At 45.2% G+C, this 20,591-nt stretch overlaps 2 protein-coding genes across 9 annotated transcripts in view; one reads left to right on the top strand and one right to left on the bottom strand.

The window, feature by feature from the left end:
- The first annotated feature begins 490 nt into the window (after positions 1 to 490).
- Positions 491 to 18,300, top strand: esrp2 (epithelial splicing regulatory protein 2). Of its 7 annotated transcripts, none has more exons than XM_062548559.1 (16): positions 491 to 650; positions 816 to 968; positions 1,546 to 1,674; positions 6,946 to 7,059; positions 7,567 to 7,681; positions 7,829 to 7,924; positions 8,333 to 8,387; positions 8,592 to 8,702; positions 8,796 to 8,928; positions 9,111 to 9,153; positions 10,162 to 10,463; positions 10,795 to 11,025; positions 11,601 to 11,799; positions 13,066 to 13,274; positions 13,702 to 13,899; positions 16,682 to 18,300. In XM_062548559.1, exons 2-16 carry the CDS (start codon positions 837 to 839, stop codon positions 16,841 to 16,843), a joined length of 2,229 nt encoding a protein of 742 aa, XP_062404543.1. In that variant the 5' UTR covers positions 491 to 650; positions 816 to 836; the 3' UTR covers positions 16,844 to 18,300. The 7 variants fall into 7 exon arrangements, with proteins under 7 accessions (XP_062404543.1, XP_062404547.1, XP_062404546.1 ...); XM_062548563.1 differs by adding an exon at positions 15,570 to 15,670 and having other exon boundaries at positions 491 to 968; positions 13,066 to 13,273; positions 13,710 to 13,899; positions 16,682 to 16,819; XM_062548562.1 differs by adding an exon at positions 15,570 to 15,670 and having other exon boundaries at positions 491 to 968; positions 16,682 to 16,819.
- Positions 18,301 to 19,676: 1,376 nt separating this feature from the next.
- The window catches only part of nfatc3a (nuclear factor of activated T cells 3a), a 64,789-nt gene continuing 63,874 nt past the window's right edge, over positions 19,677 to 20,591 (bottom strand). For both annotated transcript variants that reach the window (XM_062548824.1, XM_062548825.1), the window contains exon 10: positions 19,677 to 20,591. This exon is cut by the window's right edge and continues 2,855 nt beyond it. The gene's annotated coding sequence lies outside the window, so the exon portion shown is untranslated.

Below are 20,591 nucleotides of genomic sequence, written 5' to 3'. Positions count from 1 at the left end.
TTATTAAACATGACCATTAATTTAGCAAAACATATTGCCTGCATATCAACACAGCCAATACATACACTGAACAACGGTAGGCTATGTCCTAACTTTCTAAAGTTATGTTTTAGGACTATAGCCTATAGGTGAAACAACCTAGGCTATGTACCTTGCGTTTGTATATCTATAGATAAACATGGTTAAGTATGACAACCATAATACATAAAATATAGTATAGAAAGCAGAAATGGTCGGAAAGAACATTTTAGCGTGTGGCTAATAGGGCTTCATATAGGTGGCGCACAATGTCACCGAGACAGAGGCGCACCTATAATGGCAAAGGTGAGCGCGAAGGGAAAAATGGATTCTCGAATGTGGTAACTTCCTTTCAACATAATAGACCAATCAGGTTGGGTTACATAGTATTGGTGCTATCGCGTCCCTCCCTCACCTTTTGGAAACAGCCAATAGACCAACTCCCTTGGGAGATTGACTACAAGAAGAGAGGCAGAACCAAGCGCAGGTAACTAAGAAAAAAATAGCGAGGAGGAGAAAAAAACCCTTAGGGCTTGTTATGGGGTTAGAGTGAAAGAAACCAAGATTTTTTTCCAACCTTCTTTACCAGTTAAACCAGTAACTCTGGATAGAGCACACAAGTACCGGATCAGGTAGAGTCTGTGGTCGCAAACTCTTTCGTCCTCTCTTCGAAAATAATCTCCTTTTCCTCTTCGTTTACTGCAATTGAATTTCCAGCTCTTTTGTTTGCTTCTCTTATCACTTGGAGAAAGGTGAACCCTCGTGTTATTTTTTTTGGTCTTTGCTTTTAATTGTAGTTTTTACCCTTGTGGTCCCTGATGGCTTCGCACAGTGATACTCTGGTGGTGTTCTTTGGGGCAACAGCTGGTGCAAATGGGGGTAAACTGGGTTCGGATGAGAGGGAATTAATTCTCTTGGTGTGGCAAATTGTGGATCTACATGAGAAAAAGGTACGGACCTTCTGACCCGTTGAAAGGTTTCTAAACGTGGCTCACTATTTAATGCCATACAAGTAGCTCATAATTAAAATACTACCTTGACAGCTGACATATTTGTTAACGAGGTACGTTTATAGAAGTTAAGTAAATCGGGATTAGAATTGTTTGACAAACCAACGGGCGACCATCACAAAGTTTCACCACAACCTTTGTTTCGGCCTTGGATGTGGGGTAAATTGGCTTGCATACGTTTCATAGAAATCTAACACTTAGTTTACCCAAAATGAAAACAAGGGTGAGCGAAACGTACCTTTTTAAGAATATGTCAGAGCCATAGCCTATTATTAGCGTATAGGCTACCGGCGACGAATTAGTGCTTACTGCTTTGCCACTATGTTGTTATTAAAAATAAATATCTTGCGGTTATGTGTTTTGCACATGGCTTCTCTTGGTGTGTTTGAGAGGGAAAGCGTAAGCTTTGTTCAGGCATATTAACTAGTATTTCTGTGGTAGGCCTTCGGTGCGTGGTGTATGAACCTGACTGTTGCAAAAATGCAACATGCTGTGAACTCCTGGGTCTCATTAACAGGTGGGGAAACTTCAGAGACGTCTAGTAAAGCCGGACTCGTTGGATTTAACAGAACAATGTAAAGAGGATACCGGCCTGACCGTGGACGAACTTTTGAAGGCCGAACCACTGGACAGCGTTCTTCAACAGGTGAGCTAAATTTCAACTGATGACCTGCTGTGCTCGATGTGAAAATAGGCCTCAGGTGGTGTGGCGCTTTCTTATAGTGCTTTGTGGTTCAATTTTCTTTTTTTTTTTAAATTAAGAATATGTTATCACTCACATTTCATAGCGAATATAAGCAGGTCCAAGCATAATACCATTTTGCTTGTGTCTGAAGGTATCTTTGAGTACCAAATCAAAGTAGTAAACTTTAGAGTCATATCTCAACTGCTGGTAGGTGTAGTAGAAGTAGAAGCTGTGGGAAGATGGGCAGGGCAGTGCCAGAGGCTTGGAAGGGGGAGAGAGCAGCAGGTCCGGTCTTGTTTTAAGGCTGAGGCACTCCACAGACATCTGGAAGGCGGAATGTTTACCTGTGAGTGCACCACCCTCCTGTAAATGTCAGTCCTCTCACAGGTAGGAACGAGACGGAGGCATGAGAAGCTGGCCGAGGGTGGGAATGAAAAATCAGGGTGATTTGTTTTAGGAGAGAGAGTGGGGGGTATAGAGAGTGAGGGTAGAAACCAACACAACCTGTTGGTCCACTGACGGTGTGGATGAGGTGTTTTCTTTTGGCCCTGTTAAGACTCAGGTGGGTCTTTCATGACCAGGATGTGAATGAGTTTCAGGTTCCTCATAACCTGTGCCGGTATGTTTTGTCAAAAGCGCATGTTGCCAAACGTGTTTCTCCACCTCTGTGCTGAGAGAATGTGTTTGCAGTTTGAAAACCCATCCCTGCCCTCCATTATTTCAAATGTGCTGCTAACCCCTAATTGTTTTGTGCTCCCTTCAAAAGGTTACGGTCTCTATACGGTTAGAGATTAGTTTGTGTTGCTTCCCAGAAATCGTTGGTAGAGCTCCCTGTATGAAGTTTATGTTTTTATATAAGATGAGTCTCTCACTCTCCCTTTTTTGCAAATGTAGCTGCAGTGCAGTTTTCTAGTAAATATTAACCGGTAAAATCAATTACACTCATTCACTACTTGTGAAATGTGTCCTGTGTCAAGTAATCAAGATTATTTTATGTTGCCATATTGATTTGAACAGTTCAACTGCCCAGGGGGGGACTGTATCTTTTCTCACTAGGGCATTGTGGCAAGTCTGAAGGAAAAGTGAATAAAGAGAAGGATTATTTTAGTATTCTTAATGACTGCTTTGAAGCACAGATGTAATTCTAACCCCTCCACTTTTGCTTGGCTATTGAGCTACATAATCTATCCTTTTTTTTTTGTTTTTGTTTAATTTTTTTGTATTGGGCCATTTTTGTCACAGGTCCACACATATCACACGTTGTGTGATCTCAAGCCATGACTTGCTTCACTTAAGTTGTGGCCTTTTCACTTATAGCCTAGAAATCTAGACGCACACCCTTGCGGCAAAAAAATATGTTTAGTTTGGCTTGTCAGGCTACTTTTCACCAGCACTTGAAAGATTAAGTAGAGTATGTGAGTGAGGGGTAAGACACTCATTTGGAGAGGGGGATGGAGCTAGAGGTAGTTTTACGGCCCCTGGCACCTTATCTCGCGTATCTTGCTCTCTGCACCTGCTGAAGCACACTATCTGTGGGAAAGGAGTGACGTTGCTTCACCTGTGCGAATTAGCCAGAGCTGATCCGGCACGCCCGAGCAAGAGCCGGGCAGGGAGCAAGCCAGAGCCTGTGAGACGTGCCTCGCCTTTCCTCGCCTCGCCTGGCCTTACCACAGGAAGCCTGAGGCACCCAGGCTTTCAGCCTGGCAGGGATGGACAGCAAATCTAAAATGCAAATCCATCCGTGTTGTGTTCATGTGGCTGAACTGGTAGAGCCAGGTGCTAGTAGCATCAAGGTCATGGATTTCATTAAGGAGTTCATGCACTGACATAAGTGTGTCTTTCTTGTGCCGTACGTTACCTGTTGTTGAAAGATTTGTGTGGATAAATCGTGTTAAGTGCTCAGATATGGGCAAAGTGTGTGTAGCATCACAATATCTTATTGTCGTATGTTGTTTTATGGTAAATGTCAGATTCGACTCCATGGGAGTGAATGGGAGTTCAGATTTTGTCGGTCTAGTGTGTGAAGTCTCCAGGTTACTGTGCCTTTAATGCCCCAGCTGTCCTGGCACTTCCTGGTGCCTTATCTTGCAACCCCCCCCCCCCCCCTGTGTTTCTGTGTGTTGGCCTGGGCCACAGTGTACAAACACGTCAGCTTTGCCACAGAGCAAACATTCCCCGTCCGAGAAGAGCTGATCGATAGCATGGGTGCTAAAGATCAACTGCCTCACTCTCACTGACTGCATTTCCACAATGTCCAGCCAATATTTCAAATGAGAAAATGAAACTGGTGCCTGATCCGTTTGAATTCAATCCCATCTTTTATAGTTGGCTGTTGTGTCATTTTCTTTGCTGCGGCCATTACAGCAGGAAGATGTTTTTGTGTCGTCCCCCCCCCCCACACACACACACTCATGACCTATGTAGGCTGTTGTTTGCCTCCAGGGAGAAAGAAGAGCACCTAAAACACGTTTGCCTGCACCCGTCTCTGCCCTCATTTGAGTCTTAGCTCTAATGGCAGAAAGGGTGAGGCCTTAGGTGTGTCAATTATACCTTAAACCATTTGTGTTGCACTCGCTAATCCCCAGGGCTGATTTGCGCAAGGTGGGGACCGCATAGCTGTGAAAACAGCCGTGAGTAAACAGTGTGACTGGGTGTCATGCGGAGGTGTTATTGTGCCGTCCCCTTATGTCCCTGCATTACGGAACAGGACGCAGGCCAGGATTACGGCGCTGGTATTTACTTATTGTGTTGATACATGGGTTGGTCTCCAGACATGGCTGACATTTTGTGCTGCGCTGCAGTAATCAGCCTTGGCATCGGTGTTGGTGAGATTGGTCTTTTAGTCCTGTTTGACTAGATAGAACAGCGTTGGCGTGTCTACAGAAGAGCCTTGATGGGTAAAGAATGTGACTGAATGAGATTATTGCGCCCTGACAGTCTGAACCTTCACTTACCCCACCCTCTCTAACCATGCCTCTGTCTGTCTGTTGTTAGAAGCTCTAACTACATGCTTAATCTGCGTTTACTAGACTTAATTACTTAATTGCTTTATGTAGCTTTGATGGACCCTCTTGACAGGCTGGTCTAGTAGTGCCTGATACAACTTGAATGTGGGTGAGAATTGATATTTGGATGCCTTTTTTATGGTCGCTACTGGGGTTGATATTTCCTAGCTGTCTTCTGGTATCTGAGGTCACTGGTTGTGTGGCTGGTGTATCAGGCCTGAGCCAGATGTTATCACTGGCCATTATGAAATGTGGAGTAGGCCACAAAAGGAGTGGCTGTCTTCCTCAGTGCATGCTGGGATGGTTCATCAATCGGTAACCTGTGATCTGACCCTCGTTGGCAGCCAGAATGCTATAACCTTCTCCCAAGTGCCATTATACAACGTCATAGTACGTGTCGCGTAGGGAAGGGTCACAACCATTCTTTCACTTTGTCTAAATTGTCAGCCGCTGTTGGACTTTGGCTGGAAACAAAGGGGACATTAAGTGAATGATGTTGCTAATACTCACACTCACAGAAACGCACATGGCTCTGCTAGGTCAGATCTACTACATTCGGTGAAGCACAGTATATATTCTCAAAGAGAATATGGTAAGCCAGGTTGATGACCTCTGTTCAGAAGCAGCAGTTTCTGTAACTGAATGACAGCAGCTAACTGCCAGACTTATCCTCTCTCTTGCTTGCTCTCTCTCTCCCGCTTGCTCTCTCTCTCCCTCACTTGCACCCTCATAGAGCAGCATGCTGTGGCACGATTACAGTGCTTCAGATCACTCAGTCTGAGACCTGTCGTTAATAGCCAAAGGCTGTGTCCAAAGAGCAGGCTAAACGTGATTGGCTGCTCTTAATGTTAGCTTGAAAGAGAGGCAGAGTGGGGCGGTACCACATCAGTCCCTATGAGGCAAATGATTGTTTTCTGGGTCAAATTTTGACGCGCCTATAAGGTGCTTTGTTTTGTTTTCACTTGGATGGGGTGATTAAGTGCATGTTGGCACTGACTACACCAAAAGGGCAAGAATTCTGCTCATGAATGAATTGAATTTAATAGATTAATTTGTTTATTTTCAATTTGTTTTTTTAAAGTTTTTTTTACTCTAGCAGTGTTTCCCACAGAATTTTATTCTATTTGTGGTGGTAGTGTGTTTGTGCGCAAATTTTAAACAAATTTGCCCACCGTACTTATGATGCTAGCTGCATTTAATTGCGATTTAGCCAGTCGTCAACAACAGTCAACGACAACAATCCTTGCTGGATTTTTTTTATGTATTCTTTAAACATGCATGCATGTTTGTTGAGGGACAGAGAGGCTGCACAAAGATATGCATAGCTCTACAATGAAAGGAGTTCATCTAGTTTAAGTAGTACAACATAAAATCATTGTGTGGTGGTCAGTGTTGATATTGTGGTGGGCCGCCACAAATAAGTCAATGTATGGGAAACACTGTCTAGGTATCTTGCTGGTATGTCTTTGACGACTTAAATATTAATTATGCAAGCTGCCTGTATTTATACCTGCCCAGCCATCATTTTTATGCACTTAAGAAAAATGTTTGTTTTGGATCAGAGTTGGATGGCTTTCCCTTTTGTTTTGTTTTCAACTGGGTGACGGGGGTTGTTGGTGACCTAGTACAGCAATCAGGAAGAAGTTTACAAAACAAGTGCATTTGACTCAAATAAAGGTGGTGTTTGTGACTAAACAAAGGGATTTGTGTGTATAATGGCAAGAACCGTGCTGGCTGTTGTTTCTGAGGAGCCCAAGTTATCGTTTCACTTGTTCAGTGAAATCCTTGATCTTCTAGTGATGGCAACCTCTGTGTGCCAAATGTGAAACCTGTCCAACCAGCCCACACCTGCACAGTGAAGCCCACACCTACCAAGCAGAGAACAGCCTGTACACAATGTATTGCCTAAGATTGTCTTTACAGCAGATTTAATGACTTGAGAAATCAGTCAAACTCCAATATAAACACTGTTTTTGTTGGCTGAAAACTACAACAAAAGCTCCAATGTGCTTTTTAAATGCTTAACAAACATCCATTCTGTGACAATTTGTTCCTCTTGTGGTGTTAAAACAATGCTTCTATGTTGAGGAATCATTTTGTCATGGAAACCTAAGCAAGTGTGCACATAGCTTAGGCTAAAAGTCCTATGTGTCAGTCATATTCTCTCCAAGTAACCTCTTTTCTTGTCCCCCCCCCCCCCTTCCTTTCCACACTCCCCACTCTCTAGTTCCAGCAGTCAGTGTCTGCAGAAGTGAAAGCCCTTGGCAGAAATTCTTACACTCTGTGTGTTGATGGCCCTTTGATAATTCGACAGGTTCTCCACCCAGAAGCTTCCAAAAAGGTAAAGCCGGTACTAGCTCCGCAACCCGCCAGCACTGCACACACCAGCATGTAAACCACTGACGTAGTCCCCTGATGGATTTGAATGCGCTGCACACCGCAGAATGTGTAGTTTGCATCCTGTGAATTTAAATGTAAAACTGATAATGGAAATGAGGTTCTACAGACATTTGTCAGCGGATATGTTGCAACCCCAATGTCTTTATTGGTCTCCTCACTAGCATGTGCTGGTGCAATATGTTGTAATCACGTGCCACCTGTTATGTGGCAATTCTTTGGAGGAATCTTTGCCGTATTTAGTCATTTTGTTTAATGCTTACATTTCATAATCGTCCCACTCGTGTTTTATTAGTCAGTCCTGCCGCTGTCTGACCTATTGTGACTCGTCCTCAATCTTTGTATTCGATACCATTTTCAAGTTCCCATAGCGTTGTTGTGTTCAAAGTAAAGAGGATCTACTCATGTTGTGCTGTGTTGAGGTGACCGTTGACTGTTGGCTGTTTTCCAGAATTTGGTCTTGCCTGAGTGTTTTTACTCCTTCGTGGACTTGAGGAAAGAGTTTTACAAATGCTGCCCCAATGCAGGCCCCGTCAAAGACCTCACCGTGCCATCCATGCTGGACTGTATCCTTTCATCACCCGTGATAGGAGTGCTAACTCCTCTCGACTATTTGACTTTGTGCTGCAGAACGTATTAATTTGGCTCTTAAATTTAACTGTTTGATGTTGTTCTAGACTTTGTCCGAGTTTCCTTTAACTGTATGAATGCAGATGTATGTATACCTCCTGTTACGGATCAAATGGCGGGGGCGACGGAGGTGAACAACATGGTCCTGATCACGCTACACATCCTGGCTGAGCCTTACAGTGAGTAAACCACACTCCTAAAGCCACCCACCCACCCACCCACTCAGACCACCAGTCTCCATGCGTATTAATTGTGGCTTGGAATGCTTGGATGAGATGAGGCAGTTTGCCAGCCTGTGTGGACCTGTACCAAGTGCAGCCCGAGTGACTGGGTTCAAATTGTTACTTGTCCGAAACATGCGGATGATTCATGTTTGAACGCACTGGCAAAAGTCAAGAATTCAGCTGCTGACAATGGGGTCTCCCTGCCCTTTTTTGTTAAAAGCAGAAGCATTTTGGCTGTTAAAAAAAAAAGAACAATCAGAAAGCTGGCTTAGAAGTTTAGAAATGGAGACATTTTGTCAGTTATGATCTCATCAGGGAGTCTTTGCTTCACAAATAACCCCCAAATTGTCATACCATTTGTAGGTCACAAGTTCACAGGCTTTGAAGCTGTCAAGTACAAGTTTGAATCAGGAGCATGGTAAGTGCAAAATCGGATTTTCCAGCTTGCATTTCACGGCTTGTTATATTACAGTAGTAAATTCAGTACCTGAATATGGACCTGTGTTCACGTGTGTGTGTGTGTGTGTGTGTGTATGTGTGTGTGTGCGTATATGTGGAATTATGTGTTTAGACCAATCCAAATAGCATGTGTGTTGTAAATGACTGTGTGCTTGTGGCACAGCAGCAAAACTGAAGCAGTGGACAGCGAGACGGTCATCCGGGCCCGGGGGTTGCCATGGCAGTCATCCGACCAGGACATTGCACGCTTTTTCAAGGGCCTCAACATTGCAAAGTAAGTCATGCCACAGCTTTTATGTCATATTGACCATTCATTTTTTTGGTGTATGAAAAACGATAGCTGAACGTGTGTGTGTGTGTGTGGCAGGGGTGGTGTTGCTCTGTGTCTGAATGCTCAGGGAAGGAGGAACGGCGAGGCCCTGGTGCGTTTCATCAACTCTGAGCACCGAGACATGGCTCTGGAGCGACACAAGCACCACATGGGCAGCCGCTACATAGAGGTGAGACTCACACTACACACCTGTCCTGTATACACACACCTGTCCTTTTACACACACCTGTCCTTCATGTACACATGCATCCTTTTTTGATGGGCTATTTGTGAGTAGTGGACATTTTGAGGATCTGTCTGGTTGGTTGTTGCTGTTCCTTTGTTGATCCAGTCTGTCTTTTATCATTGCAGGTGTACAAAGCAACCGGTGAGGAGTTCCTGAAGATTGCTGGAGGTGAGACTTTGTGTGCCAGCTCACCTTAAATTCAATCTGCCCAGATTTCCTTTCTTCCCCCCCCCTACCTGCTGCATGCGTGCAGGACCTTAATGCCACGCATCCGCAGAGAGGCTACTCTATAGTGAGAGCTTGTGCAGCCAGGCTCGTCCTGTGACACCAGCCCTCTACACACACACACACACACACCACGCACCACACACATGCACCACGCACCACACACACACACATATGCATCACACACACACACACACACACACACATATGCACTACACATCACACATATACACTACACACATATACACTACACACGCACACACACACGCACACGCTCTTCCCCGGGGCTCATTCTCAGAGGCTTATCCTGTGGGAATGAAAGGGCCTTTGTGAGCACGCTCCTGGACCTGCCTGGCCGTGGCCAGCTGCTGGAAACTCTACTCCGGTCCAACAGCGGCTCACCTGTGTGCAGCAGCCCCCTGCCAGGGCCGCGCAGAGAGCGCCGATACCCAGGGGAGAGAGGGGGGCAGGCGGCCGGTGAAAAGCCCGGCTCTGACACCACACAAAGGGGGTGTAAAGACACAAAGGGCGGGCCGATATTAGTGTGTTTGGGGGGGGGGGGGGGGGGGTAAGGCGCGGAGGCAGATTCACTCGGCAGATAAACCCTGATAAACGTACACATACACTGCAGGACTTTGCTCAGACGCCAACAGATCAATAATGTTTGACTAGTGTTTCCCACCGTTATTGTGAAGCCACAGCTTTCCCCCATCAGAAAACCAAACCCTAATACATGTGACCATCACAAGATGCCTGCAGTGCATTTTATTTGGAACTTCACTGCAAACCGAGTCTACACAATCAAACTTTGATCGCGCTCACATCATACATTTTCATATTCAGGAATTTTGGCCAGAAATGTCTTAAGTTGATGTACAAATGTCTGACGCTTGCCAGTTCTGTGTGTCCTATGGGATATTGACGTTCACCTCTCCAAATTGCTTACCGTAGGCACGTCCAACGAGGTGGCTCAGTTCCTGTCCAAAGAGAACCAGGTGATCATCCGGATGCGGGGGCTGCCCTTCACCGCCACCCCCCAGGACGTGCTGGGCTTCCTGGGCCCCGAGAGCCTGGTGACGGACGGCACCGAGGGGCTCCTGTTTGTCAAGTACCCAGACGGGCGGCCGACGGGCGACGCCTTCGTGCTGTTCGCCTGCGAGGAGTACGCCCAGAGCGCCCTGAAGAAACACAAGCAGATCCTCGGCAAGAGATACATCGAGCTGTTCCGCAGCACGGCCGCCGAGGTGCAGCAGGTATGTTGATCCGCAAAAACGGAACACTGCTAAAGAATTCCAACTTTCATGGGGCCAATTTCTACTATACTAGAACAACTTTTCTGTTATCTGTTTATGCTGGTGTAGTACAAATTGTAGTAGACAAAACCAGCTTTTAAGGATGTTCTATAGCTCTACTGTCACTTTACACTGTATTCTAAATTTGACTGAAGAGCATTCACACGCAGCTAGCTACAGCATGTAAAAAAACGCAGCACTCTGAGAAGCACAACGTTCACGCTGCGTTGTTTTTAATCAGCTAATAATTTCCTTGTTAAACATTGGCACTGTCACTTCTCTGTATTCCCAGGTGCTGAACCGCTACATGTCCACTCCTCTGATCTCCACCCTGCCGCCTCCACCCATGGTGCCGGTTCCTGTGCTGGCGACCCCGCCCTTCCTGGCCACGGGCACCACGCGGGATTGCGTCAGGCTCCGGGGCTTGCCTTACACCGCCGCCATCGAAGACATCCTGGAGTTCATGGGAGAGCACACCATCGACATCAAGCCCCACGGGGTTCACATGGTGCTCAACCAGCAGGTGACTGACTCTGCTCTGCTCGCTCATCTGGATTGAAGTGACTTTGTCTTGTACCAGCTTGTTCCACTTCTTATTAAGCTTCTTCAGAAGAAATAGATATGCTGTGACTCAGCAATCATCCTGTTGTGCAAGCACGCACATTTCACAAGGTTCTTTACAACAATAAAATCAATCTAATACTTATTAACACATGGAATGCATGACATTTTTCAACTATTGGCATGAATGGTTTGTACAAGCTTGAAGTACTTAAGATCTTCGAGGAGACAAATTATTCCACATAAACTTGACAAAACTTTCCTTTTTAGTACACTTCATCTTTGCCTGACTTTAAGTGTAAGATTCTGCAGCACAATCGCAGTGTGCAACAGCAGTGTGGTTTTTCTGCAGACTTTTTCCAGACTGTAAGCCAACTGCAGACTAAGTCCATTATTTCTGCGTAGACTAGACGCATCATCATGCTGTGCCCGAATGTTCAAAACACTTGCCAGGCTTTTTTTTTTTTTTACTGATGAGATTTTCCAGGTGGGCAGTCCAAGTAAAAACTCTTCTCTATCCATCTTGCCACCCAACAGGGGCGCCCATCTGGCGATGCCTTCATTCAGATGAAGTCTGCTGACCGGGCCTTCATGGTGGCGCAGAAGTGCCACAAGAAGATGATGAAGGACCGCTACGTGGAGGTGTTCCAGTGCTCCACCGAGGAGATGAGCTACGTGCTGATGGGGGGCACCCTCAACCGCAGTGGCCTCTCCCCACCACCCTGCAAACTGCCCTGTAAGTCCTCCTGTTCGGTAGACGTGGTGTAATGGTTAGCGTTACCGCTTACCTGTAATTTCCTCCGACTATTAGCCGTGGCTCATACATTGATTTTGCAAAATTTCTTCAGCTATGAGGTTAATACATGGGAGCAGTTAATATGGTATTAATGTGGTTTAGTTTCTTTTAACTTGCATAAAACACTGCCCTGCGGCTAATACACGGGAAATTACTGCAGAAGCTTGACCTGGCTTCTATTCTCAGTCAATTCATATACGTCATTTTTCACTAAAATGCTAATGCCTTTGAATGCTAATTATCGCTTACCCTCACCTAGTTCCCCCCAACTGAACCATATATAACCTATAGACTATAACCATGTGCTGTGGCACCCAGGGTGTGATGGTACAGAGTATCTAGGACAGTAGCAGAGTGCTGACTGAGTGGAGCAGGGTTGTGCCCAGCTCCCTGCCGGCGTATTTGCCATTCATATCAGTGTAGCCGTTTGGAGATAAGATTCCAATTTATCTTCAAGGAAGAAATGGCCCTGCCTGGTGCCACTGCAGTCACCCTTTATGAAACCACACAATGTCACACGTCCCGTGCCAGCAACGGTGGGGCCACACCGTGTCCTGACCAGAGAGATCTCCTTTTAGGCTTTTAGTGACCTTGCTTTAATCATTGGTGTGTAATGATTAGCAGGAGGCACTGCGTCTACAGTGGGCTTTGTTGGGGGCAATGAGTCTGGGGTCAGTCGTATGCAGGGTCAATGGGTGAGGGGAGGAGAGTCCTTTTGTCTTTCCAGCCAGAGTGTTGATGAGGGAGAATGCATAGGCTCCCGCATAGCCCTGCTCAGCCTGTTTGTGTGTAAACATCTGGGGAAGTGTGATTTGTTCTACCTCTCTCTCTCTCTCTCTCGTATTTTCTTGCTCTCTCTCTCTGCCTTGCTTTCTCTCTCCCTCCCTCTCTGTGGGTGTGTGTGTGTGTGTGTGTGTGGGTGGGTGTGAGTGTGTTTGCACTTTACCCAAATCTCCCAAGGACGTTTAGTCTCTCTCCCTCCCTGTGTCCTTGTCACCAGAACATGAGTGCTTTGCCCACTCCTCTCCTGCACATTATGTTGTCTGATGTGTACATTACCTGGCCATTTCTTAATGACTAAGCAAAGGCACTGACTACTCACCTCATGTAGGCTGTCTGTTCTCTACACCCAAGCCTACAGTTGAGCCTTGCTTTGTGACTGAATAACTGTGCGTTAGTGTTGACGTCTCCACCTCCTGTGCACAGGTCTCTCTCCCCCGACGTACGCCGCCTTCACCAGCCCCGCAGCCCTCCTCCCTACTGAGGCCCTCTACCAACCCCCCCTGCTGGCCACGCCGAGAACTCCCCAGCCGGCCACGCACACGGCCGCCCCAGCCCTGGCCTACTACCCCCCTCAGCCACACGCCCAGCTCTACATGAATATGAACATGAACTACACAGCCTACTACCCCAGGTAGCTATCCACATTTGGTGTGTGTGTGTGTGTGGCTGGTGTAGTGCCATCAAGGTCTTGTTCTGTCTTATTCACTGCGAATGAAGTCAAACTGGAGGCTTTCAAATGCCAGTAGTCATTTATTCATAGGAGATCATTTAAAGGTCAGTTCAGCCAGCAAAGTCTATTGTTTATTATCCCAGATGAAGAAGTGTATTTTTAAGTTATGCTTTGGACCTATGAGATGAGTGAGCAAAACTATAGCAGTAATATGTCCATTTTTTTTTTTAACATAAACTTTTATAGCCATTAGCTAGTTCCAGGGAGCAAAAGAACAGAGTCCCTTAGTTTTACATCGATGAAGGAATCTAGTATCGACGTGATGATCCGCTGCCCACCATTTCCTCAGTTTCACACTAATCTTTTGGTGTGTGTGTCCTCCCCCCTGGCCCCTCAGTCCTCCCGTGTCCCCCTCCACGGTGAGCTACTTCGCGGCCCCCCCGGGCTCCATGGCGGCGGCCGTCGCTGCCCAGCCCGCCCCTGCCATGCTCCAGCACGGGGCGCAACACGGCGCACTGGTGCGCATGCAGGGCCTGCCCTACAACGCCGGCGTCAAGGACATCCTCAGCTTCTTCCAGGGCTACCAGGTGAGCTTTTTGATGTCTCGATTGTGGTTTATTAAATGAATCGTGAGGATCTCTTGTTTGGGTCTGCGTTCAGCTTTAGCCTTGTTTGGCATGACTTCCAGGTGACCAGTCCTTGAAATAGATCACCTTTTTTTTTTAACCTGCATTCCCCCCAGTGCTGTTATCCAGCTGTTGTTGTGAATAGGATTTGGTCCACCCTGCTTTTCCTAAGTGACTGGTGTCAAAGCAGACATGGCACTGACTCATTATAGTACACAGTAGCTGTGTGTCAGTCAGGGTGACTCAAGGCCGCCTCACTTTCATTTCCCTTCCCTTCCCTTCCTTTTGCCTCCATACTCATGTGTACACCCCTCATTCCCTCCAGTGAAGGAGACGGACAGCAGCCTGGGCTAGGGAGTAGCAACATGAGCATTCGGTATTGTTCCCGCTGTCGTCTGGTTGAAAAGCAGACACCACAGTGGCCACATTAAAGACCATTCACAGGCACGTAATTCCCCTCTCCACTTACGGCCGGCACTGACACACATGTCTGACCATGTCTCACACTGAAGGAGCCTTTTTTCCCCAGAGTACTTTAGAATGTACTGTATATGCGTATATAGATACAGTGTATCTGCTGTTTCCTTTGTGAAGATGTTTTTTGTTAACTTTAGCTCCTTGCTGAATGTAAAGAATCTGGCACGCTACCATAAGTACAGCCGCTTCAGTTTTCAGAGCTGATTGTGTCTTGACAGAAATTCCACCCCGCACCGCTTATGTGGTAGCCCAAGTTCTCTTCCCATGTTACCAAAGCAACAGGGTTAAGCCTGCCTGCACGTTGTTGAACCTCCCTTGTGCATTTTTTTTCTCCCCCCTCCCCTCCCCTCCCCTCCTCCTCCACCTCCACCTTTTTCTCCCTTGTGGGCTGACACCTGAGTAGGCGGAGTCTTCGGAGGACGGTATGAGCTCTAACAAGCAGTGCTGAGGGGTTTTCAGAAAGGGGGGATGGGTGCTGTGCATTCTATTGTGTTGAACTGGGCCTGGGTCCTTTGTTTGTCCTCACTCTCATTCAGAATGGCCAAAAGTCATTTAAAGTGTGTGTGTGTGTGTGTGTGTGTGTGTGTGTCTGTCCTGAGGGAAAGGTGGGTTGTGCTGTTGACAACTCAACAGCCTTACTCCTTTTGTTGCAGAGCAACATGAGAGAGTGAATGTGTATTTGAATGAGACTGTGAAATCTAAGTTTGACTGTTGGCTGAGCTACTCTAGGTACACCTATACTGCTTTAGGTCTTGCTAGTGGATTCCGTCCTCTTGGATTCTATATGCTGTTTTCAGGTGTTTCTTTGTAGGGGGTGGACGTGTGTCTTGTGTGTGGATCATGTTGTTTTTATTATTATTTTGTCACCAGGTTTTGTGTGTTTGGTCTGTGTTTCACAATTAGGGTCTCATGGGTCTTGTAGTTGTAGGCATTTGTGTGAATTGAGTGTTCTACTGTAGATGCCATTAGAGGTTTGTGGTGAATATGGTGTATGACTGTATGAACAAGACAATGCATAGTATGAGCGAATGAATGTGCAGTATGTATGTATGTATGTATGTATGAATGAATGAATGTATGAATTAATGAATGAATGAATGAATGAATGAATCCTAAGGCCCTAGTGCTGACTGTAAACCCACTTGTGACTGTAGTACGCTCCCGATGAGTACAGCAGCGTGGTTCAGATGAGCGATCAGGCGCGGAGTCTGATCCAGCCAAAAGAGTGGCTCTGCCTGTAAGGGAGACCCACAAGGTAAGGACCCGGCATGGCTGCTAACAACCACCTTAGACCTTTGGTCGCCAGCTCCTAACCCCTAATCAGAAACGTGCTCCGACGGCCCTCTCTTCACCTGTCTCGCTAACGCTCCCCTAACATCTCTCTGTCTGTCTCTCTGTCTGTCTCTCTGTCTGTCTCTCTGTCTGTCTCTCTGTCCGTCTCTCTGTCCGTCTCTCTGTCCGTCTCTCTGTCCGTCTCTCTGTCTGTCTCTCTGTCAGTCTCTGTCAGTCTCTGTCAGTCTCTGTCTGTCTCTCTGTCTGTCTCTCTGTCTGTCTCTCTGTCTGTCTCTCTGTCTGTCTGTCCGTCTCTCTGTCCGTCTCTCTGTCCGTCTCTCTGTCCGTCTCTCTGTCTGTCTCTGCCCGTCTCTGTCTCTCTGTTTGTCCGTCTCTGTCCCTGTCTTTCTCTTTCTTTCTCTCTTTCTTTCTTTCATCTCCCTCTCCATCTCCATCTCTCTTGGGTGGTGAAATGATTTTGTTCTTTAGTAGTTTTTCTGCTACTTGGTTCTCTGTTGTTTTGTTTAATATGGAACTCTTTCTAGAGAGAACTTTCTTGTGGGATTCCTTAAAAAAAAAAAAAAAAAGCAGCATTGCCTGGGTGTTTGTGTTTGGAGGCATAGGTGTCAGCTGTATAGTAAACTGCATTCATGATTTATTACTTGGGCTCTTAGTAAGGCATCTAACTGTTCTCTGTTCTTCTAATGCCCATTTACCTTAATCATCTGTGCCAGATGGGTGTAATAAGATGTTTGTATTGGGGTGTCATTGAAATTGCGGACTCAATCTTGGCATGTTATGTCTGTCTTCGTTTTTGTATAATGGTTTCCCTGAAGTTCCTGCACGGTGGCTTGGATTTGAGAAGGGATCAGTTTTAGCTGCGTAAGAATATCCAAATGTTCTCATGTCTGATTTTCTGTTTCTGTTTCTATGTGTGTGTGTGTGTGTGTGTGTGTGTGTGTGTGGGTGTGTCTCCGATCGGTTCCTGCTACAGCTGAGTGCCGATGCCATCCTGGTGCTGTACAACCTGACTGGCCAGCGCAGTGGCGAGGCCTTGGTGACCTTTCCCAGCGAGGAGGCGGCCAGGCAGGCCGTGGCCGAGCGCTCCAACCAGAACCTCTACGGTCACTCCGTGCGCCTGCTCTGCTGCAAGTGACCAGGATGGAAGGACTGAGAGAGGGAGGGGGGAAAAAAAGGAAACGACAAAAAAAAAATTACAAAAGAGAGGACTGCACTTCACCACTTCACTCCCCATGCCGACTGCTTTGTTTTTCTGTGAGAACCAGACCAGCACCTCCATTCTCTCTCTCCCTGCCTGCCTTACCCTCCTTCTCTCCTCTCCTCTTCTGTTATTCTCCCACTGGAGGACCACCAACATGCTACATGTATAAACTCTTATGTACATATTGTATTTATATATACAAACGTGTCTCTAGAAGTCTTGCTCAAAGTGCCTGTGCTGTGTGCGTCAGTGTGTGCATGAGAGAGTGCATGTATGGACTTGTGAGCATGGATTCTTATGGCTCCACACTGTACAAACACCATTCTCTAGTGGTGGAGACGATAAAAAGAAAAAAAAAATATTCATAAAGGCATTGGAGTCCCTCAAAAGTTTGACGGGATGTTTATTTTGCCGAACAAAGTGCTGCATTACGACAAGGAAAGCTCTTCCTATTTAAAACTCGTGTCTTTGCTTGCCCCTTGGATGATGTTTGATTTTCCCCCCTAACTGTAAAACTGACATGCCAAGGCTGTTGCAATATAATATTAAAGCCATATGCTGTTAATCACTTAGCCTTGCAGTGCACACTGGATGGCAAAGGGAAAGCCAAAGCACTACTGATGACTGTCTTGACTGGATGGTCATTCTAGTCCAAGCCACTGTGTGCAGAGGCGAAAAAAAAAAAGAAAAAAATCAAAGCCAAATGTGTCTGTGCTTTTTTGTTGCAGTAAGAAGAAAAAAAAAAGTTATGTTATTCTATAGAAAGTGTCAAAGCACTGTAGAACTCGAGAAGCTTTTTATACTTTGTATCAGATGCTATAATCAAGTATAGACCAAATGTGCCTCTAACTGTGTACTCTTTAGACTTGCATGTCTCGTAAATGTGATTTAATAGTTTAATCCACCCAATCCCCTTAAAAAAAGATAAAATATGTTATTTTATTGAAGCCGGAGCTGAATATTTTTTGTCTGGTTTGCATGCTTTTCATTGTCATCATTAGATTATCAAAGAGGCTTTTCTTTTGTTGCGTTGATTCTTAGAGGATGTCATTTGTAAAACACTTAAAGTGCCCTCCCCAACCCTCTCCCTTTCCTTAGGTTTTTTTTTTTTTTTTTTTTTTTTTTTAAACCAGCAACTTGGTCCATGCTACGTCCTGTTCCTTCATGACTGTGACAAGGCCACTGGGAGTGTTTCTCTTTCTTGATTTTGCCATGCCAGCATCATTCAGGGGGCAGTGTTAGCTGGACAAGGGTTGAGTGGGCCTGCAATAGCAGTGCATGTTTGTTTTTTTCCCCATCCCCTGTAAACAAGTTTGAAACTTGTTTTGAGTTTAGAAATGCTCTCTTTTGTGACTCCTGTATGCTGACAATAAATCAAAAATGCTCCTTGACCCTGACCCTGTTATTTCTTACTCTTCCAGTACATATTTCCTTGGTGCACGGTGCATCCCTTTATGGAGGTCTTATTAATTAGTGGAGATGCTATAGACATATTTCCAATACTTGTATTTTTATAATAAAAAATTACAATATAATGAAATGCCATATTGCCAAAAGTATTGGGTCACCTGCCTTGACTCGCATATGAACTTATGAACTGAGTGACATCCCATTCTTAATCCATAGGGTTTAATATGATGTCGGTCCACTCTTTGCAGCTACAGTATAACAGCTTTCCACAAGGTTTAGGAGTGTGTTTATGGGAATTTTTAACCATTCTTTCAGAAGCACATTTGTCAGGTCACACACCTCACCACCTCAGGTCACACACACTCCGCTCTAATTCATCCCAAAGGTGTTCTATTGGGTTGAGGTCAAAGCTCTGTGTAGGCCAGTCAAGTTCATCCACACCAAACTCTGCCATCCATGTCTTTATGGACCTTGCTTTGTGCACTGGTGCAGTCATGTTGGAACAGGAAGGGGCCATCCCCAAACTGGGGATTCCAGTAAAAGGAACTCTGAATGCTTCAGCATTAACCAAGAGATTTTGGACAATTCCATGCTCCCAGCTTTGTGGAAACAGTTTGGAGTTGGCCATTTCCTGTTCCGACATGACTGCACCAGTGCATAATCCACAAAGACACGGATGGCAGAGTTTGGTATGGATGAACTTGACTGGTCTACAAAGTCCTGACCTCAACCCAATAGAACACCTTTGGGATGAATTAGAGCGGTTTTGAGAGCCAGTCTCCTCATCCAACGTCACTGCGTGACCTGACAAATGTATTTCTGGAAGAATGGTCAAAAAACACACTCCGAAACCTTGTGGAAAGTCTTCCCATAAGAGTTGAAGCTGTAATAGCTGCAAAGGGTGTATCAACGTCACATGAAACCCTGTGGATTAAGAATGGGATGTCACTTAAATTCATATGCGAGTCAAGGCAGGTGACCCAATACTTTTGCCAATATAGTGTATGCACAATATAATAGAGGACATGACATTTCCAGTGTGCAGTTCCTCTGAAATCCTCAAGATGGTGCTGTGGCCTACAATGTGACCTATGGCTTTAGATCATTACAAGCATGAGGCCTATGCAAAAGAATATTGAAACTGACTGTTTACAATGTTTACAACTGTGTAACAATGTAGAAAATAATTATGCATCTTTAGAATTAGAAACCAGTAAATGGGCATTATGATGAAAATTGTTACCTTGAAACATAAAAACCCCAAACCCTTAGGAGACCAGTGGGGAAGTATCATGTGTAACTCAATAGTTTGCAAATGTGACAATTGATCTGACAAAAGACGACAAACAGGAATAACTGGGGATTTTCCTTTTTATTGATACATTACCATAGAAGAGCCTACAATGCAAGGTATTCCCTTTGAATAATTTCAAAAAGCACTGCAGTCTTAAAAATTACAAAATGTTAAAATACAAAATGTACATGAAATGACAATACAAGGCTCCGTAAACATTTGCTAACCTGTATTTCCCTTTTAATTTACAAAACATTTTATATATAGATATATAATATATATGCATATATATTTATATATCACCAACCTTTAGGAATGACATCCACTTTAAAGTATCAAAAATAGAGTTCTAAAGTCTGTTGTTACCAGCATGTAAAATGGGAACATGTTCGGTCTTTGGTTTCTTATAGAAAAGGAGTTACTGTGAGGACTGGTCTTGTCTTAGACATTGAGGGTTTACCAGTAAGGGCCCTTGGAACCAGCCCCAGTGACATCCTGCCTCAACAGATCAAACCCAGTCCTAAATTAATCCCAAAGGTTTACACCCAAATCAGTAATCTGTACTTCAAACACAAGTTAAGGCTTTCCTACAGTATGTTTGATAGATTAAATTAAATAACTCAAGAGTGGCATCATGATCCTCAACTGCTGTATGTAATGGTTTACATACAACCGGTTAAATGCAGAGGAAAAACATAATTTACTGTTCCATTTTTTTTTACCTGATGCTGGATATCACCAAAATCAAGTTGCAGATTTTCATTTTGCATAGCCTCATGAATTTGTGTGCTTTCTCAATATTGAAATCCAAAAAAAGTGAAAAAAAAAGAGAAAAAAATCATATCTACAGTCTACTGAATAGAAACACTCAAGAACACAATTTACACACGCCCTCTCTCACACACACACGCACGCAAACACACACACGCTCTTGCGCGCACACACGCACACACACGCTCTTGCGCGCACACATGCACA

Source organism: Sardina pilchardus, chromosome 11 (assembly GCF_963854185.1).
Source record: "Sardina pilchardus chromosome 11, fSarPil1.1, whole genome shotgun sequence".
Taxonomy (NCBI): Eukaryota; Metazoa; Chordata; class Actinopteri; order Clupeiformes; family Clupeidae; genus Sardina; species Sardina pilchardus.
The sequence above is the reverse complement of the archived record's forward strand: the minus strand, read 5'-3'. Positions and strand labels throughout refer to the sequence as shown.

Coding starts and splice junctions, on each gene's coding strand:
- esrp2 (XM_062548559.1), top strand. CDS start 837: ATGGCTTCGCACAGTGATACTCTGGTGGTGTTCTTTGGGGCAACAGCT. Junction 8,703..8,795: donor AAGGGCCTCAACATTGCAAA/GTAAGTCATGCC, acceptor TGTGTGTGGCAG/GGGTGGTGTTGCTCTGTGTC. Junction 10,464..10,794: donor CGGCCGCCGAGGTGCAGCAG/GTATGTTGATCC, acceptor CTGTATTCCCAG/GTGCTGAACCGCTACATGTC.